Source organism: Micropterus salmoides, unplaced genomic scaffold, assembly GCF_014851395.1.
Source record: "Micropterus salmoides isolate LMB-PRFRI ecotype aquatic unplaced genomic scaffold, ASM1485139v1 Ms_hic_scaffold_2, whole genome shotgun sequence".
NCBI lineage: Eukaryota > Metazoa > Chordata > Actinopteri > Centrarchiformes > Centrarchidae > Micropterus > Micropterus salmoides.
The window spans coordinates 31,037,833-31,065,523 of NW_024041150.1; the positions used below are offsets into that span (position 1 = coordinate 31,037,833).

The window sequence follows — 27,691 nt, forward strand, 5'->3', positions numbered from 1 at the left end:
CGATGACCCGGGCCAACGACCCCACTGAGGTTAAATAGCTGAGTTTCCCTGCCAGTCAGTCAGAACTGAAGAAGTCCTTTGGATGAGGGACAAAACGTCTTCCAGTATCTTCAACCAAGTCCAGTTGCCCTTGATTCAGTTGCCACGGTTACATGTGTGTCTGGGAGAGGAAAAGAGGAATTTGGAGTAGCTCCAAATTTATTTAATGTAAAATGCACAAATCCACACTGTTGTCCCACTACATTATGAGCGATGTTTTTTCAAAATCAGCAGGGGGAGGTGCACACATTTAAGTATTATGCTTAAACAAAGCACTTGCCTACAAACCACCAGAAAATCACAGTCACACACACTGGCATAAAAATAGTAATTAATGACAACAACAAACATTAATTTCAAATATTTTTGTCTTTTAATTTTAATATGAGAGCAGAAACAAATGATTTTGTCAATTTTTAATACCCGGTACCTTAATAGTTTTCCAGTAAGTTTGTTTATTCTCTTTAAAAATAGTGCAAGAAAGTGTTTGTTTCTTCTCTTCATCAAGTAGAAAACATGTCATTGAAACAGGATTACAGTAAACAGAAAATGATAAAGGGGAGAACCCCGGTCTGTGACATTAGGTAGAAAGGGAAGCCAGCCTCTGTTAGCCTCTTTGCTCATGTGGATAGTTAACCTCAGAGGTGAGAGATTAGCATATTGTAATCCAGTAACAAAGGACATATAACGCCAGATTTAAGTTGCAACCCCGTTTATCAACAGAGATGCATATCATCTGCTTCTTCGAAAATCTCTCTCCCTGACAGCAAAAGTTTCCCATAAGGTCATTATATTTGTCCCTTACAGGAAACCATACAGGAAGCAAAGTGTGTTTGCTGCAAAATGTTAGAAAAAAAACTGGTGCTACTTTTGATTTTGCCATTAGTGGCTAAATCATAATGAAATGAAAGATGGTAGTAAACATTTATTCATCATCGTCATCTTCGTCATCATCATCTTCGTCATCATCATCTTCATCATCATCATCTTCGTCATCATCTTCATCATCTTCGTCGTCATCGTCGTCATCATCATCATCATCATCATCATCATCATCATCATCATCGTCATCATCATCTTCGTCGTCATCTTCGTCATCATCATCATCATCTTCTTCTTCATCATCATCATCTGGGTCGATCTTTCCAGAAAGAACGTCCTCAATCCACTGCTCGAGCACATCAGCTGTGGGCATGTCATCATCGTCATCCATTTCCATCCACACGCTGTCGGCCTGTCAAGGATAGGCACACAAATATTTACAGTATGCCCAGTGTTTTACCTTTGCTATCTTTTTATTGATTATAAGTTACTGTTACAGGTAGCTTAAAGCAGCATTTTGCTTCAAGTTTCAAAAGGAAGCACAGAAACTGTAACACTTTGATATCATGGTGGTGAGAGAACACCCCATCATATCAGAAAGATACCATAGGAATGATTCCCCTCTTTTTCAAATGAAAACATGTTTAAAACATACTACATTAATACATAACTAAATAATTTCATTTCAATAGTTTTTTTCTGTACCGGGCAACACTCCAAACAACTTGAAATCTGTATTTCATTTTAGGTTTTTGCAAAGGATGAGAACGTTTACTTACATCCTCAACATCAACCACACCAATATGTGGAGAAGAGAGGTCAATGAGGAAGGTCTTCTCCCAGTATGGCACCAGCTGAAAGAGAGACAGAGTGAAAATGGTTAGGCTTATATCTCACGATGACTCAGATGACATTTGAAGTTGTTTTTAACACAATACCTGTAATTTTTGCTAATTTTCCTGTTTTTCCAGTTATTAACATCTCCTGTCATTTCAGATTCCTGCTGTTTTCCCACCTGCCCTGTTGCTGCCCTCAGTGTTTTCCCACTATTCACAGTTGGATTTAGCTACATTGCATACAGTACATACCAGCTCTCTTTCCCTAGTCATTTGCCAGATCAGCTAGTATACTACCCAGTCCTAGCGGTTTAGCCTTCATTCCTGTTTCTTGCATGCTTTGTTTGCCATCTCTGACTGATTATCTTTTTGGGTTTGACACATCCTTTAGAAGAAAAAAATTGCAACATTGTAAATGAAAGATGTACAATAGCTGATATGTAGTTTCAGTGTGGCGTATTCATACCAGGGGGAAATTGTCAGGGTCAATCCAGATGATGCTGAGGTTGGGGTTGTTGGTGTTCTCGCGTGCCACCTCCTTCAGGATTTCCAGGAATTCAAAACCATCTAAGGAGAAATTCAGAGGTCAGGTACAGTGGTGTACCAGGTGCCATAAAGTATTAGCTTGATTTTCAAACATATCAGTTCTATAATTGTAAATAAAGAGACACAAAGGTAGAAATATACCTGGGTCATCTTCCTCAGCAAATGCAACAATGTGCTCTCCATCAATGTCATCCTCCTGTGAACACAAAATATTCCCACTCTAGATTGACCGACAAAAAATACAAGTTTTAATAGAGACAGATGGAGGCAGATGGAGAAATTTCAAAAATCACCCTTACCCAGATCTCATACATGCTGTGCGGCTCAAGCTTCCTCAGAGTAGGCCTGGAACAATAAAGGTATCAAAAGTCAAATTTTCATATTCCCATCAAAAAGTTGTTGCGCTGTATAATGCTGTTTTGATTGTACACTAGTGGTACTTTATATGCTTGATAACAGACAGATTTGTCAACTCGTTACACTCCAATTTCACCTCCAGTCCGACATTGCCTCCACTCTATCTGCCTCAATGTAATTTAATTTCAAGTCGACTCTAAAGAGTAGCCATGAAAATATACTGGTTTTGCCGTTTTAGGAGCGGAGCAAAGTAAAATTAAACTATATACAGTACTTGTAATTGATTTAAAATGATTGATTTCTTGTCTGTAGCATTTGACATTGTTGATATTATTCTTACTTAGTTTGACAACAGTTTGACAAGGGTGTTAGTTCCTCAACAGTGTTCACTGGAATGATCACTTTTTAACTGATCACTGTTTCATGTCATGATGCCAGACTAGAATCAGTGAACCTGGTGTAGTTGGCGGATTCAGTGGTCTGGATCCAGGTAAGTACTTTGTGATTAGATGGCTTAAACTAGATTTTAAATAAACTTCAGTTTTAATACCTAAATGAACTTAAATGTCACTTATCAGTTCTTCCAAAACAACCCTTATGACCGTTCCAAAAAATCTCAACTAAAATTTTATTTTAGTATGACACAGGGTCTCACCTGTCATGCTGTTCAATGTATTCAACAAGTTCAGACTCAACATAGGGCTTTCCTGGAATGGTGACGGGTTCTTCCATGAATGGCTCATAGAAATCAACTTCATTCAGCTTCAGCTTCAGCTTCTTGGCAATCTTAAATAATGTTAAGAGAAAGGCAATCAAACAGGAAATACAAAGTTAAAAGAAAATTTGAAAATCCTAAAAATTTTCACACTTTTGTGTACACATACGAAAATAAAAAGGCACACAAAAACTCAAGCAAACAATTTAAACCTTGGGGTCAAATGTGGCAAAGAATTTGACAAAGGGATGGAACTCCTCAGCTGCATCATCATACTCTATAAAGTCTGGATGGAGAAAATAAAAACACTTTATTAAGCATTTGATTTAAAGAACGATTGCATATGATCTGCTTGAAGCTCAATCTTAAGATCATAATCTTCAACGTACGAGGAGATTTCTCGCTCTTGAAATAGCCAACCAGCTTGATGACCTCATCAATGTTGTGGAAACCCTTCAGCTCACGCTCGTTGTCAATGATCTCCACGGGGTCTTCAATTACCTGATAAGAGACAATGACAATGCAAATATGTGATTGATCTTTAATAGATTGAAGCTTAGAGTTGACAAAATGTTATAATTTATGTGCATGACATAATTCCACATGTCAGTATCCTGAAAGCAGGATGAGGCTGACACTTCTATTGGTAAAACAAGGGTGCACAATATATCTATCTTCCACATAGATTTAGCCCAAGTGTTGGAACAGTCTCTTATCATTGACCATACATTACTTACGTCATAGAGGAACTCAACCAGGGTGTCTGCAGCGAGCTCTCCATCGTACTCGATGATCTCATTGTCACAAAAGATGTAGATGCTTTCCACTTCGTCTAGACCTTGTAAGAGAGTTAAAAGACCAAGATTTATGCCAGGATGATTGTTATGCATGTTCCTACATTATGGTAATAAGTTTCAGTAGTCGAAAAATAGTTTTTCAATAAACTTCAAAGTTTGATTCCACAATTGCAACTGCGATGATATGTTGTGGTTGATAACAGGTCCTAAAAGCCCCTTAATAAGTATAATTTATGTTGTGCTTGTTGCACTACTGCTCATACTGTCATGGTTTGGGGTTTTCATATCGTATTTTGGGTTTTTTTGGTTCCATGTCTTGCGTTTCTACTGTTCTGCCTTGTTCATTCTTGTGATGAATACATGTTTGGTCTAGTACTATTTTTACCGTCCCCTGTCATGTCCTAGTTCATGTCTTAGTGTGTAGTCCTGCTTCTGTGTCTTAGTTCGTAGCTCTGACAGTTCTTTTTCCATTTAGACTGTACACGTATTCTGTGTTCTGTTTTATACATCCTGGTCCGTTGTCGTTTGTCAGTCTGTCTTGTCCTTGTCGTCTGTTTCTGTGTTTTGACAGTGGTACTGTATGTTCGGTGTCTGTGTCAAGTTACTTTTTTGTCTGAGTGCTATGTGTATTCGGTCTATGTTTCAATGTTTTCTGCGTTTGCTGTCAGTGTCTAATTTTGCTTCCCGTCTTATTTCATTACCTTGATGTCTCACACCTGTTGTTGTGATCCCACCCTGCTCGTTTACCCTGGTATTTAAGTCCTCAGTTCTGTTATATCTTTGTTGTGTCCTCGTCGCATGTGAATGTTCTGTTCATGCTCTGTTTCCTTGGCTTGTTCCCTTTTGGATTACCATGCATTTTAGATTTACCCCTTTGTTTGGACTCTTGTCTAGTGCTCCAACGTAAGCCTGTTTTGTTTATTTCAATAAACCTTTTTGAACTGCATCCTCCTTGCCAATGTCTGCATTTGAGTCCACAGCTCTATTTTCCTGGCTCTGCATTCAGCATTTATCACACTTACACCATGTAAGAAGAACTCTTTGTTCAGCACCATGAATCAGAATACTGCCCCAGCACCTCTTGTTACAAAAAAGTTGTAACACCTCTGGTCAACACTTGAGGGCAGGGTTGTTTCATTTATTGCCAATATTGCACTAGGCCTCAGACATCAACAATTACATGTATTATTAACTAACATATTTTTACTCTCTATTTTAGTTCTTTTGACAATTGTGTATTATTTTATTAATCAGTGACCATGGAATACCACTGGATAGGTGTCAATTTAAGTCCAAGTGTACAATAAACCCACACATATGCTACACTAGTTATTTATACAGATTGTTTTTGCCATGCAAGGTTTCTGTCAGTGACTAGCAAGCTTACCTAGCTTCTTAGCAACAGCAGAGTCCTTCTTTTGATCCACCAGGCCAAATCCAATGTCCTCATCATCAAGATCATCAAGAACTTGGGCTGCAAGCTGGACAGAGAGACACAGAGATGCATTTCATATTAATTTCAAGGCCTTAAAAGCAAAAGCTTTAGCTTGCTGTCCTGCACTTTCTAAATCTGAGTGAAACTGACGCCAACAATTGACAGCCCTTATAGCCGCTGTGAGAGGAGCATGGACAGCGGAGTTTCCAGAAGAACAAGAGGGGCAGAACTTGAGCCAACTATGTCGAGGAGAAGAGATTCTGTAACAGGTGTGGTGGAAAGGAAAGGAGCTCACAAATAGCAAAAGTAAAGCCACTGCATACATGCGCATACATATTTACACTGTAAACAAACAAACTTAAGCATACACTTGTGTTGTTAACTCTCTTTCTTCCTTTTCACATTGATATTTCTCCATATATATCGGTCACAGTTGTATACAAATACATACAACCGTTTTGTATTAATTCTCTATTGTATTGCTTTGTCACTACATTCAGCTCTTGCACAGTATTAAAGTATGATTGCCCCTTTAAATGTGAGGTTACACTTCGCATGAAGTGAGTCAAAAGCGTTATGTAGTGGATTGCAAAGCTGCACAACGAAATGGATAACATTCATAAGCAGCCAAATGCCTCACAGCCCCAGCACAAATAGCGAATATAGTATGGTATAGTATTTGCTCTATTGTTCTTCACAAGCAATATTTTATGTCATCCATTATTTTGGTCTCCAGACACTTTAGCTCATGATTGGACACATGGCCAGTTTCTCTCTAATTTGGCCTACTTGCCATGAAACACTAAAGCCAAATAATCAGCTAATAGCAAATGATCTCTCAAATCAGAAAAAACAACATATTTTCTTACTACTACTACCCTACTCTTGTCTTGGTAGGTTCAATCTTTTAAGAAAGAGTTCAGTCTTTTAAGAAATATGCTTTATTGCAGAACGTTAGATGAGAGGATCATTACCATTGTCATATCTGTCTCTCTGTTTTCTTTTACATTTCCAATGTATGGATTAAACAGACACTCTTTCTAGAATATGCTTACCGAAACTAAGACACTATACGCTAGGATAACTGCCTGCTGGCTATAACATTATAAGGACAGATATGAAAATGGTAAAAATCTTCTCACCTAGCTCTTTGCAAGAAATCAAATATGTGTATTTACCCATGTCAGACAATAATACATTTAAGATATCAGTTTCTGTAACTTATGTCCCACCATAAAACAATGGAAACTCCCGTGTGCTGCTCAAAGCTTCAAAGCTTTGTTCCACAGACATTGCTGGGAAGCATTTTCCCTGGGACTATTTCTTGGTTTTGAGTTTCTCAAGTGTAATTTTTCAATGCTTTGAGCAGCACAATTGAAATACAATTCACTTCTGTTGGACTAGGGTGATGGCAAAAATTTTGACTAATATCTTGGCACATAAACCAAAACTACCTGCAAGGTATGACATCTCAAGTAAGTAAGTTTGTGATTTGGGTGACCCTCTATGATCATTGATGGTTGGAAGGAAAAATGGGTGGAGGATGGATGGATGGATGGACATGTTAAAGCGTAATTAATAGGTTAGATGGGAGCCTTTTTCGAACAATTTTACCTGTCTCTTCTCTCAAGTAAATCCACTTGCTATGGTACACAAAGGTACAGTCAAAACATAAACTCAAACTGGCACAGCCCAAGCTTCTGCTGCTTGACTTTGAAAGCAGTTCAGTCTCCGCTGGTCTGTAATGTCTGTTGCTTCCTGTAATTTCATCTGTTTTAAACCATACTGCAGTCAATGAGCAGAAGAGAACAATCAGCAGATACTGCAGCAGCAGAAGAATCTCTGTTTCGCAGCCCAGCTTTACAGACACAAAAGGCAGACCTTAACATACCTGAAAGATAATTGCTGCTTGACTTGTGATCAGCTGCAAGAAGAGGTAATGCTTTAGGGCAAAGCACAATAGTCACAGCCTCCAGGTTTACAACAAATCGGAGTGGCCTTCACAGGAGAAAAAAACAGGCCCAAACTTAAATACTGAGATTGTACTCAGGTGATTATAGCCCCCATTCACACAGGACTACGGCTAACTTTACTTTAAGTTCCCCTATTTAGCCTGTACATACATTTAATAAATAGTTTATAACACACTATAACGTCATTATACATAGCTATATGGACACTGTCAAGTGTTTATTAATGTAGTTTTTATTGAATTATTTATCAGCAAAAACTTATTTTTGAAGACATATGCATAGACTCTGTTTTATTTAACCTGTATTTTTCTATATTTTAGGACTGTACCGAATAGTTCACATTAAGTTTCATTCATAATATATTAATTATATTACTAATAATAATATATTAGTAATATATATTCTAAATAAACATTTGATGCTGAACAGCTTTTTTTCATGTCTGTTCATTCTGCAGTCTGTGAAGTTGGGACACTATAAAACATTGCGACCATGTTACATCGCTGTCTCTCTCTTTTGCTCTCTGTCAAGTATGTATCTAGTATTTTACAGTGTGTGGGGCTAAGCACACACAGCAGACAGTATAACGCCTGGCTTCAGCTTCATGCATTCACACAAAATCCAAAATCCTGCAGGATGGTTTCTTCCTGCAGGATTCGTTCGCTGTCACTCTCAAGCCGGCTCAGCCACTGCTGCGCTCTCTCTCTATCTGTGCAACTTTTGTAACTTTGTTTACAAAGAGCGAACGACAAATGCTACACATTCTGCCTATACTTAAATTTTTTAGGGTGATGATATCATAAAATATGAAGACATATCTGGAACAGAAAACTGCAGGTCTGCTGCAACTCTTAGTTCTTATTAAATTGCAGCTCTTATTAAATCAAATTTGAGGCATGTCTGTCCTATTTTATTGTGCTTTTATTTTCTATTTGACTCTTTTTTATATTGTATTTATGTATTATGTTTTTATATTGCCCCATGTTGCTTTTATGTTTTGTAAAACACTTTGAACTGGTCTTGCTTATACAGCAGTCTGCTTTCTTAGCTTCCCACAGAAGGAGTTAAAGTTGTTAACACATACAACAATAAACTTATTTCTGCTTCTAATTACATTATAATGGATTATTAACCATTTATTAAGGTTTTATATAATGTTAAATAGGGGGACTAAAGTGTTAAGGAATTATCATTATCTGAGGACCTCATGTTATTTGTACTAAATGCAGCTGTTTTGCTTAATCTTGCACATATGTGCCATGTCTGTAATCCAAAACGGAAAATTCCACCTCAAAATTCCCTCAATATTTTAACAAGCACAAAAGTCATCTGTCAAAATTTCTGATTGCTGCTTGCTACCCACCCTCTGCTTTTCTTTTTCTTTTAACAGAAATAATACAAATGTCTTGGGAATGTTTCATTTCCATCATATTCAAAAGAGCAATTTAGTCAGTAAATTTTAATTAAACAGATTTTGTTTTTACTGTAGAAAGTAACAGACGTCAATTCCTACTTCACATGAAGTCCTGAGGTAATGCTAGCTATGTGTGAATAGGACTTAACACAAGAAATGAAACAATTATTGAATCATTTTGAGTGCAGCGTACGCCAGAGATTAAATAACAACACACAAAACACAAATTACTTTTTTAACTTCTGATTGTGCTGCACAGAATTGGGGATGACAAAATCAGAATGTAATTTTTCATATTTGTACATGTTCTTGTGTACCCCATACACAAGTCAAAGGTTTTCTTACAAACACATTCAAAAACCCACTGTACTATTGCAGAGTAGTGGAAGCATGTCAGCGGTCTTCTGACAACACCACCAACACTATAACATAAGTGACTTGCCAGATTACATTCTCCAGTTTAGAAACTATTCCCCAAAGCTCATCCTGTGTTCCCCTAACTGTCACCACATGGTTTGGCCATATTAGTAACACTGGGGTATTTATAAAAGAGCTGAAGCTATGGGTGCATGCAGTGGGGCGGAAAGCAAAGCAAGAGGTCCCACAGCTAAATAAGGCATGTAAGAAAGCATTTTGAGGAAGAAAGCTAATATCTGTAACATATAGAAATGGGTTTGGAAAGGGGAGGAGAGAAGGCAGGTGGGGTTGATGAATGGAAGAAGGCACTTGAAACATAAGTTTACACTCCACAGCCATCATCTCCTCCTATCGTTTTTTTTCCTCACTCCAACATCTCTGGCTTCTGCTTACTGGTGTTTTTCTCACTCTTTCTCATGATTACCTCTTTTCTTTCGCACTCTCCATGTCCATCTGTATAATTTGTCCTAACTAACAACCCTTCACCCTTCCTCATCTGTTCCCTTGCTATCACCTAACCCATCTAGAAATCTGAGTGTAAGCGAAAGGTCAGCAGTGTAATCGCTTGGCTCCATCTCCCACTGCCCAGTCAGTGTCAGTTTGTCAGGTGACACAAGATGAGGGCAGAGTGCCATGGTGAGTTGTCAAAAACGTGCTCTGGGTCCCTGCTGCACTTTGCTGTGACACCAAATGATGAGTTAGGAGAAGATGACGAGGTTTGCACTGCAGCAGAGGGGTCACATTTCATCATAACATAGCTGCCCACATGCTTATTCTACATTGCTTGCTGCAGGTTAGCCGATATATTGGTTACTTTGGTTTAATTGGAATTGAGTGGCAGGTGTTACTGCCACCCAGTAAGACATATTTGTCTGAAATGTCTTCAGAGTGTTTTCATTTTCAATGGGGATCACCCTCCTAAACTTACCAGTCTCTGATTTGTTCTCTCTTTGCTGCATCTGTTGGACTTAAAAGCAATACTCCACTGAATATCTATTTGTGGATTATCAAACTCTCAACCCCTGTTTGGCTTGAACAGTGTCTCTGAAAAGATTGTATCTTTTTTAATTGCAGAGGACAGTAGCTGTGGTCAGCTTGTATTTTAAAAAAGTTACTTCACCTTTGCTTGTTCATTTGGCAGATGCTTTAGTCCAAAACAACATACACATGAGGTACAGAACAATTGAAACCCCAGTAGATCAAGTTTCAAATTCCACTTGACACAGGTGTAAAATGGTGCAAAGGATTCCACCAGTAACCCAGTTTCATGGTGATGAAAGTCTGCATAAACAATTTGAACCATTCCTGGATATTCTACCTGATACAAGTGTAAAAAGTAACTTGACGTGAATGTAAGGAATGGCAAACATCTACCTAAAAGTTACAAATTCTAAGTGACAAATTCAACCTGACACAAGTGTAAAAAGTTACAAAGGATTTCATCAGTGACCTATTTCATAGCAACAGGTTTGCATAAACATTTGAATCACTCCTGCAACATAATCCACATCCCCTCTGTCCATTTATATCCTTAGTATGTTCCAAAACCTCATAATTTTGCAAAAATATACAGAATTATAGCTCCCATTTTTCAGTAACATAGTGTGGTGTTATTGTCTGATGATTGTGGCCAGGATCAACAAATGTAATTGCCTGATCTGTGCGTGTCTATTCTGCAAGATGGCAGTATTGTGTTGATGTTTGATTGAGTTGGATGAATGATTCCTTCCCCAGGTGCCAAGATTTCAGAAGTCACCCTTTAGCACATGGATATATTTCAAGATATTTCCATTCTCATGACATACAAATGGCTTTTTCTACTGTGAAGTAACTGTGCCTAAAAAAAATCAGCAGGCTTTCCAGGACATTTCAGATAACAAAAACCTCTCAAACAAAGAAAATGATAAATCACAGTCATTTACATGTCATTCATCCCTACATGCATAACAGCTTTCCAACTTGCAACTATCAACCCGGGTAATTTCTGTACCTGCTTATTTGTCATTATCCGCAAAAGTTGGAGATTAGCTTAGTTTTGGAAAGTAAGGCATACTGGACCCATTCATTTAACAGCGTACCTCTTGACTTTATGAATCTGTTGGATTTCTACACTTAGAAATCTTATTGTAAACTGTTCACACAACTAATGAGAGGAAATAACTGCTGTTGGACTTTCAGCTCATTGCTGACAGAGGTGGATGCAAAGCCATGTTATTATTTTTCCTTTCAACAAAGACCAACAATGGACAAAGTCTGATATGAACAGTGTTGGGAAGGTTGGAAATGTAATAGGTGACCGATTACAAGTTACCCTATTTAAAATTTAATATTAGTGTAACTGTTATAATATGGTGCTGCAAATTCAAACATGAGAACCAATCAAAAGCATCAGAATAGCATCAAACTTTACTGAATGGCTATGACTGGAAATAGCATTGGAAGACATTGCGCACATTAAAAACATGCAAAGCAACAAAATTATTATTATTCAACATATAGCCAAGCTTATTACAGAAAATGTTCCGATATAACCCCCAATGTAAACATGAACATTTTCATAAATAACATTTTTTCCCTGAAACTGGAATAGATTACAGTTACATTTATTTTGTAATTAATTTCCAACAAAATTACATGTAACTAGTTATAGATATTGGAAGAATCTTAGGCTGTGCTGAGTTAGGAAGAGTAAACGTGGCTTGAAAGACTTGCTGCCAGTCAATGAAGGCAAGGCAAGGACATGGGTTTACTGCCCTCATGTTCCTGCCTCACACCTGCTGCCACAGTTATTATTATTAGCCATTTATTGTCATTAGTATTGTTATCATAATTAGTAACATTATTTTCATTGATGTCTGTACCACTAACATTTATACTGTTTAACCCCCCCCCCCCCCCCCCCCCCACACACACACACACACACACACACACACACACAAACACACACACACACACACACACACACACACTGAAATGCACAATTTAATGAAATTAATAACGTTTTTAAAATAATTAAAAAATAAGGCTATTTAAAAACATAGCTTTAGCTGTCACTTGGTAGAGCAGTGCTAAATAGTAAAACTTTGCCTTATAAGTGGTCAGAGTCTGAGCTTGTCTTACATCAACGGGGTGATTATTCCAGGTCTGTGTGGCATGATAACAGAATGCTGCTTCACCGCGTTTTGTTCTGACTCTTGGAACAGCCAGTAGGCATTTCAGGGATACATTTGGGCCTAGAGCCACAGATTTGTAGACAAGCAGTAATATTTTGAGGTAAATTCTCTGAGTGACAGGTAGCCACTAAAAGGATTTTAGAACTGGTGTAATGTGGTCATATTTCCTAGTTTTCATCAGGACCCTGGCAGCTGCATTCTGAATGGAGTGGATTTGCTGAATAGCCTTTTTTCAAAGCCCTGTGAATAGACTATTGCAGTATTGTAATTGACTCAAGTGGACAAAGAAAAACATGTGCAAAAGATACAGAATTTGTCTTCAACACTAAATGTTTACTAAAAACTAAAACTTTAAATCATACCCCCTGACACTGTCAAATATATTTGGTTTTGTAATTCAAGAGAGATATCATGTGTTTAGTATGGGCTGAGTTATGCAGAACCACCTTCTGGCTTCAATACTCATGCTTTGAAATTATATTATGTCATATATAACAATGCTTGCAGATCTGGAAAGATTTGGGTGTATCCTGTCTGTGTAAACCATATACAACTTTAGCCTCATCTTTATTTATCCTTTTACCCAGCACTGTCCTTCTTCTCTCCCTCTACAGTGTCATTCACCCTTCCTGGTACTTTGAAAAGGACTGATTAAACCATTAATGTAAGAGAACTTACTATCCAGTACCCTTTTCTATCATTGATCTTTTTGTTTGGTTGTTTCCATGTGTGTTTATTATGTGAACAGCTGAACAGTTGATGAGTCACACATTTGTATGTGTGCGTCACCTTATGATGTAAGTCACTCAGTGAGAACCCAAAGGACAGGGGTCAGTGTCACAGTCTGCCTCACTGTCCCTCGTCTGTTTCCCCAGGCTCCTTGCCTGTTTCCTTATATCCATCAGGTACCTACTTTCCTCACCGCTGTGAAGGTTAGGGTAAGATTTAGGGGCTATGGGGGCTGTCAACGCCTTAAAGAGGTGGTATTATGCTTTTTGGCTTTTTCCCTCTCCATTATTGAGTTATATACATTTTTGTGCATGTAACAGGTTTGCAAAGTGAAAAAGCCCAAAGTCCAGCCCAAAGGGAGTTCCCATCTCCCACAGAAAACTCTGCTCTGAACTGCTTGAAAACAGCTCGTTTGTAGTCAAGCCACTTCCCTTTCATCCTTGCGATGACACAGGGAAGAAAGCTGAATGCACCTTAAATAACGCTCGCCAAGCGGCTACTCGGACACGGCCTCTAAAAACACTGGTGGAAAAACACTGAGCTGCAGCACACACCTTCTCTCCATTCCAAACACTAGCTACCCTCCAGGCAGTCAGTGGACATAAAGTTGTTACTGTGATGTAGAGACAGACCTCAGTTAGAACTTTATGGATGAATAACTCACCACTCTGAAACTCTTGCTCCAGCCAAGCTGGTTGGCAACATGTACAGCTGAAAGGCATGTGTTTGCTGACTCGCCCTTCTCTGCTTCTGATTGGCTAGTAGTCCTTAACTAAGAACTGCATGCAACTCTCAACAAAGATCATTTAGAGACAAGATCCTGAGGGTGAAAAGAGGAGCTGTGCAGTATGAGAAAAAATATATTTTGTCTCAGCTCATACATAAACCAGTTGGTAATACGGCCATCAAAAAAGCAGTAAAATCACACTATGGTCTGTCTCAAATCTTCTTAAACATCTGGTCCGCTACCTGAAAAATTGCTGAATTTGTAAAATGAAGTAACATTAAAAGGTTTTCTAAGCAGCAAGATTCCCCATCTTCCTGTATGAGCAAGTGTCCTGGGATCTGTGCAAAATTAGTAGTTCAGCCAGCTCTTCCCCCCCAGCAAGATAGTAAATTAATAATGACTGCTGTAACACATCAGGACGTGCTACGCCAGGCTGTTATGTAACACTGCGCTGGGGTGGTCATGAAAAATTCAGATACAACAGTGTATAAAACACACTCTGGTTTGCCACCATCTACTGCACTGTTTTGGAAGGAAGTGATCAGAAATAAGATGCTAAAAGCAGATGTGTTTTGGATTTCTGAATGACTGTTTTTGGAGACTATAAATCTAAAAGCAGCTTTTTTAACTTTAACTCTATTTTCACTTTTCCATCGCACAACACGGTCTCATGGGAGATGTGATGAAATGCATGGAAAGCTTTTAGAAATCTTACAGGCACACAAGCTGACTCAAATACAACATAACAAATTGTGAGGCCAGAAGTGTCTGGGACCATCTGTGAATGACTCACTTTGACAGCAATAAGCCATAATACATGTCCCATAACAATCTCAGCTAGTAAACTCAGAATCTCGCCTGCATTTCAAAAGCTTGTTTTTGTGAGTTACATAAAAGCCTGCAGGTGTTCCAATGCAACACATTTTTCAGGACAAGCAAATGTGTTATTTGATTGACGTTATTTAAATTTGATGAGAGAAAACAGTCAACTGAGCGTCGGTATTCATAGGATGGTTTTTATCTCAGTGAGCCACTGGTGCTAGAAAAAAAAAACAAGTGAAATTTCAGTGGCGGTTTTAGACCATTTTTTTTTTTGACCAGTTGTTTTGAGGGGCACATTCAATCCGGGACAAAAGAGACCTTTCTTGTTGTCTTGTTCAGTATATAATGTAATGTTTTAGTATGTTTCAGTCACTCTCAGTGCTGTCTTTATAATATCTAAGACAAGTTTTCAATATCATAAAATTCCCATTTAAATTTTTTATGTTGCACCTTGATCTACAGCATTTCCTTGACATTTTTCTGCGATGAATAAGTGATGTGAAAACTTCCACTGATACAGATATTGGAGGAGTGGGAAAGCACAAAACAACATTCAGTGGAAAAAAGCACCGAAAAAAGTACCAGTATGTTATGTTAGGGATATAGTGAGCACAGCAGGGTCATTCATAAAAAATTATGTACAGCAAGAAAGTGTCCACACACTGCGTGTTTCCTACGACTGTATTTGTGACTCCCAATAACTTCTAGTAATAATCTTTTCCATTTTCAGCTGACCTTTTCACATCTAAAATCCTAAATTTTAGGCTATATCAATGCATTCTCACAAGATGGTACCTTCACAAGAGTACATTCATTCAACAAAACACGTAAATGCTCCATACTTGTATAGCGCCTTTCTAGTCTTTTCGACCACTCAAAGCGCTTTTACATTACATCTGCATTCACACACTGAGCCTAAGTGCTCAAACAGAAACTAACATTCACACACATTCATACACTGGCGGAACAGCCGCCAGGGGCAAATCGGGGTTCAGTATCTTGCCCAAGGACACTTCGACATGCAACCTGGGGGAGCCGCGATTGAACCGCCGACCTTCCGATTAACGGCCAACCCGCTCTACCTCCTGACAGCCGCCCCATGGCACACACAGTAGATTACTGTTCATTTTTAATTTCCTATCGTGGGCCAAGATTGTTGTTTTTTAAGCATAGCCATGATCGTTCCTTTACCTTTGCCATGGATTTATTATTGACGACGAAGGACCTCTACCCTTACCAATGTACTCATATTACCCAAACCACAGAGATGTCCCTAACCAAGTCCTAACCATAGCGTTGTCTCATTATAAAACTTTACTTTTTCGGTTATTTTTAACAGTTTTGGAAGGCAAAGACAATTGATATCGTCCTGGGGCATCAGATCAGAAAATGCTTCTATGATGTATTTTGTCATTTTTAATTAGAAGGACTTGTTGGCATAAATTTTTAAATGCCAAATTTACACCAAAAAATAACCCATTATTCCTACTTATATTTAGCCATACAGTTTTCACAGTTTGTCAGTCATCACTGTGGTAGGAGTGGTGGAGGCGAGTGGGAAGGTCGCTGGGATAAAATTAGCATGACAGAAACAGCACACAGGCTCTCTGCCATGCACCACAGGAACAATGTTGGCCTGTTGTTGGGAGCTTCTGACAGGTCTCTCATTGAGCTGCGAAGTCTATGGACACAGGAGACTCCTCTGCTAATACAGAATAAATGAAATTTTGATTTCAGGTACATATCGCTATTATGCTGAAGGGAGTTTTCCAAAGTAAATAAAGTAACCCTGATGATGTCATAGTGACATCATCAGGGTTATCTCAGCTTGGCCTTGATACCTTTTCATAACAGAAAACCTGCATTAAAAACTTGAGCAGTGAGGTTTGAAACAAGTGGGCATTAACGGGGACAGAGGGTGTATAATGAAAAATACTAATGTGTTGGATTATGGGAAATGTAGGATCCTGTGTTCATAGCTTGTAGCTTGATATCTCAGCCTCTTGTCATGGGTTTGGGTTGGTTGGCTGTGTTTTGTATTTGTTTCTATGTTCGTTACTTCCTGTGCTTGTCCTTGATTGTCTTAGTGGTCTCAACTGTTTGTAATTAGTTTCTGCCTCACCTGTGTATTTAAGTGGTTGTCTATCTTTCACTTGTTGCCAGTTCATTGTAGATGTTCCTTTGGATGTATCTGTGGATTTTGTGTTTGTCTCTAGTATCTCCAGTGTTTCTCGTGCCCTTGTGGATATATACTTTTGTTGGACCTTTGGATTTGAGTGCTTAGTGCTTTTGGACTGCTGGCACCTAACCAGCTGTAAGTTTCTATGTTTTTTGCAACACTCCAGTTTCCGTCTCAATGTCTGCATTTGGGTCCTAACTTCTGTTCACCAGCGTTCAGCCAGGAGCCTGAATGTAACACCTGCTGCTTCAAATTTTACCATTCTTCTCTTTAGAGAACCCCAACTTTGTGTAGTGCAATACTAAATGGTATACATTAAATACTATATATTATTTACCTTTTTTCATTTTGCTATCATCTTGAAATTTGTTTGAGATAATTTTGTTTTGTTGTGTTTGCTTCCAATTAATTTATTCCATTTATATTATATTGTACACAGATATATCCTCTTATATATCTCCTCCTGCAATGGCCAATTTCCTTGGGGTTATAAGATTTTGTCACGAGTTGTTTAAGGAGTTCATGGCTCTGAAAAATACATCAGGTACATCATGTGCTATGAAAACAAAAACAATTAAGTTTAACTATGGTAAAGTGGGCAATCTTTCACTTGCCTTGCCCATGTAGCAAAAAGTGTACTACCTCCCTTGGGTTATATATGTTTTTGGCAGCAATAGATGACAAATGATGACAGATGACATTAAATAATAGTTCCCTATAAATATGTCCAGATGACTTCAGTGAGCTGTACAAACTATGTTCTTGTTGACCATGATGTCTAAACGTTGATAGGATTTTAAAAGTCTTTCACTCTCCGAGGACACTACAAAAATCTATCTATCTATCTATACTGATGAGAAGCATATTTTTTGGGAGTTAGTTGATTATTGCTGCCACATGTCAGATCCAGGTGCAGTACAATAGCTGCTTCATGGAGCACTAGTAACGATAAAGCCATTAAGTCTTTACTAGATGAGATGTGCAGAGGCTGCTTATGAAATTTCAAAACACTATTCATATGCAGAGATGGTTTTTTTTTATATACAGTCTATGGTTTTATTCCATGATTGTATTCTAAAAAACATTATTCTAAATCTTACAAAATATCTCAATTCATATATCTCAGAAAGGATGAAGAGATCATTCCATGCCTGGTAGAGTTTGGGCACAATAAATCAAAATTAAAACTGCAGTTCATCATATTCAGTTTGTACAAAAACCTTCCTAAATGGACAAAAAGAAAAAGCAATATCAAAGTATCATATTTTACTGTATATGCTCAGGTCATATACATTACTTGACACACATAGGCACAGTCATGCCTGTGATTGATTAGATGGATCTCTTTCTATTTTGATTGAAAAATTATATAAATATATAATAAAATTAAATATTTTGAAAAAATGGAGATATTGGGGATAGTTTAGCACTATTGAATAAAAACTTTTAATACTTCTTAGGTGATCCATATTGTGACGCGCATCAAGCAACAAACTATATAATTTCAATGAGAAACAAACAACAGGTGGCTTTTGACATAGAATAAACTGGATCAGCCATAATCCTAGAAAATAACACTGAAGACATATCTAGATAAAGAGATAAATCCTGTCACATTTAATGACATCACATCTGAATTAGTTCTTAATGTAGCGCCTCTTTCATACTGTTAATTGGGGGATCGAGATGTAGTGCAAGGAGGGTAAGAGGAGATCTATCAAAATGCGATGTTGCTTGCACACAACCTGACAGAAGTGTCACTTAATAGAGGGAAATGTCAAGTAGCAAATTATACCATTATAAATTTTATAAAATTTGTAATGACTTAAGGAGCTGGTTGCTGGAGTCCTTCACTTTACCTATAGTGATATTTTAAACCAATATTTCATATGGAGTTATCTGTGATTTCTAAATATTAAACAGACAAAATGTTTATAATCCCAAATTAGACTTTGGACTTTACATTTAATCAAGTTAAATTAAAAAGTTTTTACGTTTTATTTAAATGCTAGTGGAACGTCAAGCTGTGGCCATAGCATTGAGTAATTGAGGTGGTTCAGCAGGATAAAGGCATGTTGGCTAAGATAGCACATATAATATTAGCCCCACTCTTTCTCTCTCACCATCAATATTATCCACTACCATTAAAAATGTAAGAACGAAATGTATTGTGACGGTGAAAGGAGGAGGGCTCCAACCGTTCGTTTGGATAATGGTTTCCACAGCGACAGTCTGACCTTTTCCCAGATCTCTCAATAGATATAAGGAGATAAGAAAAGACAAAGCAGAAGCCTCTTTCAAACCTCTGCACATTACTGTATAAGGCTATTGTGGATTTGCCTTGTGTGCACCTGTCACCTTTCTCATTTATTAGCATCATTTTTGCAATGTGGGGGGATAAAAGAGGACAAAAACCAGCCCTTGAGCCATGGATGTGTAAAGAGAGCTGGAGACAAGGTATCAGGAGGGATCACATATGAAAGCTGCCCAGTGGGGCATGAAGCAAAAACAGTTTGACTTCTGTTGTAGAAAATTAACTTGATCTTTTGCATAGCTTCTACATGTTGTAGTCCATAGACAAAGCACACTAGAGACCTCCGCCGCAGATTTTTCAGTTTTCATGATGTAGCGTGAAAAAAGTGTAGGCGGAAATGGGCGTGGCCCATATACCACGAGATTCAGGTCGATCCCCCAAACATGTGGATATAAGGTTTATAATATACGCCTTCGTAGGTAGGAGTTCCAAGCCCAAACGCGTTGACCTTGCTTATAGCGCCCCTAGAGGTAGAAGTGTGCGGATTTTTGTGCCTGAGGTCATTGACAAGAGTTGGACCTACTATGAGTTTTGTGTCCGTAGCCCTTACCGTCTAGGCTGCAGTATGAGTTTTGCATACAGAAGAAAAAAATAAAAATAAAAACAAGAACGATTACAATAGGGTTCCCAGCTCCGCTGGTACTGGGAATCCACTGTCTTACAGCCACTGCTTTCACAATGTAAGTTTATGGGAAAAATTTATTTTGGGCCAGTGTGTACCGTGTGATGGTAAATTGGTTTCAAAGCATTACTTCCTGGGGGCTTGCCTCGAGCAGTCTAATCCTTTAGCTCTTCTCTTATAGGAATACTTTAAGGCCCTGTAACTAACTGTTTCTTTCTGTACTATGGGGTCTTTTGTAGCAATATAATAATCAAAGTATTAAGGCTTATTTTGCTGCCTGTAGAGAGGAACAGCAGTGCTTCGAGCTAAATTCTAATATGGCTAGCTTGTACACAACAATGCTAACATGTTGATGTTGAGCTGGTATAATGTTTACCATTTTTTCCATCAGCTTGTAATTGTGCTGACATTTGTTAATCAGCGCTAAACACAAAGTACAGCTGGGACTGATGGGATCATTAGCTTGGCCAATATCTGATAGCCTACTGTATATTTTGATTGGACAGGTTTGATGGTGTCTAAAAGCTTTTATTTACCAAAGTGATAACAATTAATCCTGAGGATGAGATGACTGTGTTTATCAAATTCCATGGCAAATCTATCCAATAGTTGTTGAGTTACCTATTTTGCTTAAAAAGCAAGACTGCCAACCTCATGGTGGTGCAAGAGGAAAAGTCAAGGGATCACAAAAATTCCTATTCTCCACTATATTTATGGCTGCTCATACAGAAACTATCTCCAAACTGCCAAAGTAAGTTCTCTGGTGGCATTTACATAAAGGTGAAACCCTGCAGTGTAGGTAAATGGGTTTTCTATTTCTATGTATGTCAGATGCAGTCTTGACAATTACAGTATGTAATGATCATGGCTTTGCCAAGTTCTGTCATCACTGAACAGTTATGCAGTGGTATATATTTTATTTAGCTGTATCATTCTGTAGGTTATGTGCTTTTATGTTCTCTGCCATTTTTGCTAAGCCATGTCTGGAGGCATTATGTTTTTGGGTTTTCTGTCCTATGTCCAGACAACCCTATGTCTGTCCTATTCCCTGTAACATCATAATGTCTTGAAAAAACACTTTTGGCCATTACTGAAAACCGTAACTCCTATAAATTAGTGCTAATCGTCATCCTGTGACTGAGTGAGTTATGCCTACAGTCCATGGAGATGATTCACATCTAAATATGCCAGGATAAAAAACAAAAGCACCACAAATGTAACTTGAGTGGTTGGTAGAGGCATGCAACAGCAGGGAGATTCTAGTTAATTTTTTATCTTGTATAATTAAATTGAACTTGTACATAACTTGCCAAAAGAGTGCATTTAAAAATTACAACTAAATTTGCCCTTTGTACATCATAATAACGGCATTAAATGTGCATTATCTGATAATGATTTCAATAATAATAATAATAATAATGGTAAAATAAAGCTGCAACCCAAAATTATTTTCTAGAAATTGTATTTCTTGTCCCTCTGGCTGTTGCAGATAGTGTAGTATGGCATTAAGGAAAGGGTGTAAGGCGTGGCTACTGCTATCTGTTCATACACTTTACTGAATAGTCTATGGGAAGTGTGTGTGTGTGTGTGTGTGTGTGTGTGCGTGTGTGTGTGTGTGTAGAGGGGAGAGGGGAGAGGGGTGCTAGGTGGTGTGCTGGTAACGACAGTGGCAAGTGAAAGATCACTGCAATCTGAGCTCTGTGCAGTGATACAGTATGGGCATTTACAGTATGTAGTATGCCAAAGGTCAGCATCCAGAGAGAGAGAATGAACATGCAGACAGCAGACAAGCCGAGAGAGAGAGAGAGAGAGATATTTTGGGATTCAAACCCACAAGGACATATTAAATCCAACACCTTAATTAACCACTCGGCCATCCAGGTGTGTGTAATCCGTCCATCGTCAACCGCTTATCCTACGTACAGGGTCGGGGGGGGGGCTGGAGCTAATCCCAGCTGACATCGGGCGAAAGGCAGGGTACACCCTAGACAGGTCGCCAATCCATCGCAGGGGTGTGTATAATGTATTCTAAAATTAGATGTGGATATACACTTTTCATATTTCAAATTTAATGATTTTAATCCATTTAACTAGTGCAACATGTACCCCTTATTCATTCCGTCACAGCCTTTGGTGTATGGTTGCTAATTTTGGACCCTGCCTGTTAGTCTTTAGTCATATCTTCGGACGACTTCTGCTTCATAATATTTGGTGTGAGTCATAATAATGAGAGATATTTTTGGCTAAAGTGCTGCAGGTGAGGTGGACTTATTTCAAGACCAACGCATCAGGACTGTCAAATCTATTTCATGCCTCCTGAATGTGCTTCCAGTTCATTAAACAGATTGTCACTTTGCGCTGATTGAATGTGAGACACCTGTTATTACTCTCCTGGATAATAAATGGAATTGCATGGTGAGAGCTGTATTAAACCCTGTTGCTATACATGAAATTATCACTATGCCACCTCCATATCAACAAATGTTGAAGGGAAAAAAAGCCTTATTTTTCAGGTAAAGTTCAAGCACACATACTGGATTACTGTAGCAACTTTCCTGATTACACAGTTGCTCTGGAGGGAGAAATTATGTTTTTGAATGAAAATACACTTAAGTTGGTGAAGCCAAAAAAAATAACAACACAGGTTTGATGACATCATGGAAATTACTTGGTAGTAAAAGGGATGTAATATGGTTTAGAGCTGCAACAATCAGTCGATTTACTGACAGAACATTAATCAGCAACTATTCTAAAAAACAATTAGGCATTTCTCACTGTTTTAAAAAAATTTGGGGGGATTTCATTAGCAGCCCTAGAGGTTAAGTTGTAAATGAAGAAAATAATAATGATAACAACCTTTATGTGTTTGCTCCCCCAATTCAAGTTTGTCTCATGAAATGAAGCATAGTGTTCACCAGCTTCACAATCACCAGCTGTGTGGCTGTCAGCTGACTAGTAACATCCAATCCTATTTATTCAGATGTTCAGATTGGCCATTATAACCTACCACTATCTTTACTCTTCTGACACATTCGCTGTTTGCTCCCTCGATCATTCAAACCACCTCCTTGTGTGCTGAATTTTTTGTTTTGTAGATTTAACTAAGATTTATTTATTCATTCACTTTGTGTTTCTGACTGAAATGTTTTTATTCATTCTTCCAGAGAAGCTCTTCACCTATCCATATTTTTGTACAAGACATTCCCATACAAAGCCAAAATACCTGAACTATTATCTGTTCTGGCCTGCATGCAAACCAGTGTCACCATTCACCTTCAGCAATTGCAGGTTTTGTGACACTACATGTACCTCTTTCATTGACTATTACAAACAAGCAACACCATTTTAACGTTAACGTATTGCCCAGTCACAACTCACGGTCACCACAGGGGAGTTAAAATATTACAGCAGTGAGGATACACTGGATTCTTTTTCACAGAAATATAACTCCAGCCAGAGTCAAAGGTGAGATGTTGGATATATTTTAGGGCTGACAGGGTGACTATTTCGCTGATGTGTCACTAATGTGGTCATGTCAACCCGGCCTCACTTCCAAGCCGTCACATATGGACACTTGGTCAAGATCCCTTGACATCACTTTTTCCAGGCAGGAAAGGGGGTGGGGTTGGGCGGGGTGGTTGGATTGGTCAAACACTGGACTTACACCCAGGAGACCTTGTGAATCCAACAGTCAGTGTTGACTTCTTTTTAACTTGAGCTACATATCTTGCATAACATAACTAAGTTAACTTATGTAACTTACATCTTTGTAACTTATTTTAACCTAAACGACTGCAAGTCCAAAACAACGCTAAAGGATACCCACCTAATTTTCAGGGGATGAACAGTGTTACTTTTAACATAAGCTCACTGTCATGACGTGGTTACATGTTAACATAAGCTTTTGTGCAGCTTTGCAGCACGCTGGAGACAGTACCAGAATTTACACAATGCCAACATAACCTAGCATGTTGCTGCTATCATCATATCACCATAAGGTCAACTTCTCAGAAACAAATAAAACTAAATTGACAGCAGTATAGTTTTGAATATATAATAGATTTAAGAAGTTTTCTATCCATCCATCGTCAACCGCTTATCCTGCGTACAGGGTCACAGGGGGCTGGAGCCCATCCCAGCTGCCGTCGGGCGAAAGGCGGGGTACACCCTGGACAGGCCGCCAATACAAATTGGAGCTGTACTACTAAATATATTATGCTTGGTCATGTGTGAGTATTTTACAGGATATAATACATGTAATGATCCTGTGATACTTTATAATACCTATTTTCAGGCTGTACACATAAATCAAACACTTCTCTATTATATCTCTATCTCATGTTCTATTTGTGGTAACGCCTACAGGATTTTTCTCTAGACTAATTTGCTAAATTTAACTAATTTTGTTTCTATTCATATGCAGTGTATCAAAGAGGAAGCTGTGGTTTGAAAATGAAGAAAGACCATTTATTTTCCTATGTGAAGTGAAGTAAAAATACAAAGAAACCACTATGGGTGAAAATCTTAAAATTGTCACCTCAAGCATGTCATAGCAAAATATAAATTTAGTATAGTCGACTGAAAACTAAAACTGATTTTGCTCAAATTAAGATACGGCCAAATAAATTTAATAAACGTTCTGACATTGTGTTTTTATAAATAACTTAAATGTACAGTATGGTGTCTCCACTAGAAGCATAGATAAATGACACATTCTATGGTCCAAACATTAATCAAGGGCAGTTAAGCTTTGTTTCCCGAAGCTCTGCACTTTAATAATTCATACTTCCTGATTCATAGGTGGTAATGGCCAGCTATTTTAAGCATCCCCTCTGAACACCTCTTGTGCTCTTTCCCAATTGGCTGAATGGTTACAACTGGCAGGAAGTCAGTAACAGAGTAACAGTCCAGCAGGGACCTGCTCCAGTAGGCATCGCTTTCTAAAGCCAAGAAGAACAACTTGGCAGCACCGATAGGAAATTGATCAGATCCAATGACTTACGTGTGTAAATGATGGTTTAGGACTTCAACCTACACCCAGAGGGGTGTGTAGTAATACAAAACAAAACAGTGTTGCCTGAGAGAGCTGAACGAGCAGTAGCTGAGGTGAGATATGGCCCTAAACTCTCTGTCTATATCTGTTTAGCCTCTTGCTAAGCATGCAGGGCTCTCCTGGGCTATTTACAGAGGTGACTTATGGAGGCTAGTGTAAGGTACACTGTGTCTCTGTAAGAAGACACTGCTGCTCTGACATGCAGGGGCTTGGTGAGGTGAATACACTGCCTGACAGTGGAGCCCAGGTGCATCAGCTGTGAGCCGGGCTGGCAAAAGGTCTTCTAGATTTATTTATCCGGTAAGAATTCCCAGAACATGCATACTGTATGCCTACCCCATTTACTGGCCTGGTGTGTGGGAACACATTTTGACAAATAAACGCAGTCTCCATTAAACACCTGGTCTGGTTTTTATGGAAGTTCTTTGATTAGCCTATTAAGTTCCTTTAGTCTGGAAGGGTCCACCGATCAAAAGAATCAAAACAGCTTTTCATAAAAATTCATCCAACTTATGAATCCTGTCATGTGAAGTCCATCGCTCTCTGTCTTCTAACTTCTGCAACACTTTTCTCCTCCTGCACTGTGTCGTCAGGTGTGTTTGTTTTTGTTAAGTTGCTGCCTACAATATCTGTCGGAGCTAGATCAAATGAATGATGTGTATTTGATATTATTTTATCATTTTTATACAAGTAATATTTGTACTGCTTGAAATAAATAAACTGTTTCATAGTAGCCTATTTCAGCTTTGTGCAAGAGGAAATAAAGGCCTGTCGCATATGGACGCCTGTCCAAAATATAGGCATGGTCAATTCAGTGATTTTAGCAAATAAAAGCCCGAGATATTAATCAAAGTTCTACGGTACTCTTTTTCTACGGCCAACTGATTAGCAGCACCACTGGGGCGATTGAAGTGTAAGTGCCTGGCTCAAAGGCACCCCAGCAATAGCTGTTTAAGGACAAAAGACTTGTTTGCTTGCCCCAGTGTCACAGCACATCAATGGACCATTTGAAAATATTCTGTTATGTCCACATGACAGAATATTATGTTATTTTGTTGTTAACAAGATATGATGTGACAAATGTAGGATTGTGAAAAGGATGAAAAGATTACCATCCTAAAGACAGGCGAGACGTTATTTCAGACACTATCTCCACAAATGCGTTCATTGTCTGTTTCAGAGTTGCAAAAATTGTCGCCCCAATCCTGGCATGACATGGTAAAGGTGTTGGAGGAGCAAGCATGGTCCAATTATTATTAATTCTACTAAAAATCCCTTCATTTTTCTTTTTTTCAGATGCTGTTGTATTCTTTAGATCCATTGGGTCAAGACAAGCTGACCCAATCACAACTTGATTGATAATCAGGCAGCAGGAACAATATGTGTTCTTCCATGAATTGCCATATACAACTTTCTTGTGTATAGTTTCCTATCAGTACATCCTGTTCCTCCTGTCCCCACATTCACCAACCTGCCTCCTTCAGGTCAGTATCTTTCTAGTCACATTGGGCAGGATGCCATATTTGAAGGGTCCATGATCCCTCAATTTGATCTCACCCCATGATTTCCATTTGTTCTGTTTGCCTTCCTCCTCACCTGTCAACAGCCGCCATCCCACTCATCTGAAACCCTAAGTGTGAAAGCAAAGACTGTATCTCGGAATCCCCAACTGTAGCCAAATGCCCCATGTGAAACCCTTCCCTTCCCTCTTCACACTGTGACCCTTCCCCCACATGGGCCACATATCCATCCACTGTCATGCTTTGGCGGAGACCCACCTCCAAAGCCAGCTCCTCTATCTGAAACTGCTTCATGGCACTGCGGTTCCCATCCACATTTTTGTGGTAGTAGATCACCATCACATCGTACTTCTTCATGACAGACTTGTAGTTCTTGGCGTTGAGTTCATGGACGCGGTCTCTGCCATCATACTCGGGGACTTCCAGGCCTTTCTCTCCCCAGGACAGGGTCCCCAAGGATAGGAAGACCGCCAAAAACACCCAGCCCCACTTCATGGCTATTGTCACCTGGTGGTCGCAAGAACACCTCTTCTCAGAAACTTAATTGTTGATGTATGGTTGAAGGGGGGAAAATACACTTGAGAGGTTTGTCCCCAATGCAAGTTGGTGTCAAGCAGGGAGAGTTAGGAACAAAGTCAGCTTCCTTTCCCCACCGGCTAGAGAAGAGCGGGTCTGAGAGTGAAACCCTCCCTTTAAAAAAGAGATACACGTGGTTTTGCTGACGCCACTGGCCAAGGCAAGGGGGTGGGGCCCTTTTGGGGACGCAAATCACTATGTGAGTAGGCCAGACGCTGATCCCACTTGTCCAAGAGCCATGCACAAGCCAGAGGGGTTGCCAAAAAAGTAGTGGGGGTAACATGGGAGGGGCCATGCTTAGGACATACGACCACCTGTCTGAAGCTGTGGCTATGAAAAGGGACAGCGGTTGTGTTGGGTGTTTAGAGAGCTACAGATACCAGCTCAGTGTCTTGGAGGACATAAGGTATGGGTGGATGTACGATGAGAGCTTGAGGAAAGAAGAGCTCCAAGATGCCATTTCCATATTAAGTTTTGCAGAGGAGTCGGACTCTTGCTAAAAATAAGGCCTCTGTGGAACAACACTGTGAACAACATGGCATCCACGCAGAGTGTCGATGTGCTCTGCAGGCACGTATGGACAGAGAGAAATGAAAAGTCTTGCACTCACTTGTTTGAACATCTA

General features: G+C 38.9%; 1 protein-coding gene and 1 long non-coding RNA gene across 3 annotated transcripts; one reads left to right on the forward strand and one right to left on the reverse strand.

Annotated features, from left to right (window-relative positions):
• Positions 1 to 187: 187 nt before the first annotated feature.
• On the reverse strand, positions 188 to 27,170 carry casq1b (calsequestrin 1b). Of its 2 annotated transcripts, XM_038732887.1 has the most exons (12): positions 26,749 to 27,170; positions 7,439 to 7,471; positions 5,500 to 5,593; positions 4,053 to 4,153; positions 3,705 to 3,816; positions 3,528 to 3,601; positions 3,256 to 3,386; positions 2,543 to 2,588; positions 2,385 to 2,439; positions 2,164 to 2,264; positions 1,641 to 1,715; positions 188 to 1,273 (listed from the first exon to the last, which is right to left on the reverse strand). In XM_038732887.1, exons 1-12 carry the CDS (start codon positions 26,983 to 26,985, stop codon positions 965 to 967), a joined length of 1,368 nt encoding a protein of 455 aa, XP_038588815.1. In that variant the 5' UTR covers positions 26,986 to 27,170; the 3' UTR covers positions 188 to 964. The 2 variants fall into 2 exon arrangements, with proteins under 2 accessions (XP_038588815.1, XP_038588816.1); XM_038732888.1 differs by lacking the exon at positions 7,439 to 7,471 and having other exon boundaries at positions 26,749 to 27,168.
• On the forward strand, positions 1,166 to 2,134 carry LOC119913459. The gene is made up of 3 exons (XR_005446454.1): positions 1,166 to 1,303; positions 1,610 to 1,740; positions 1,858 to 2,134. It is a non-coding gene; the product is annotated as an uncharacterized LOC119913459 (long non-coding RNA).
• Positions 27,171 to 27,691: the final 521 nt, after the last annotated feature.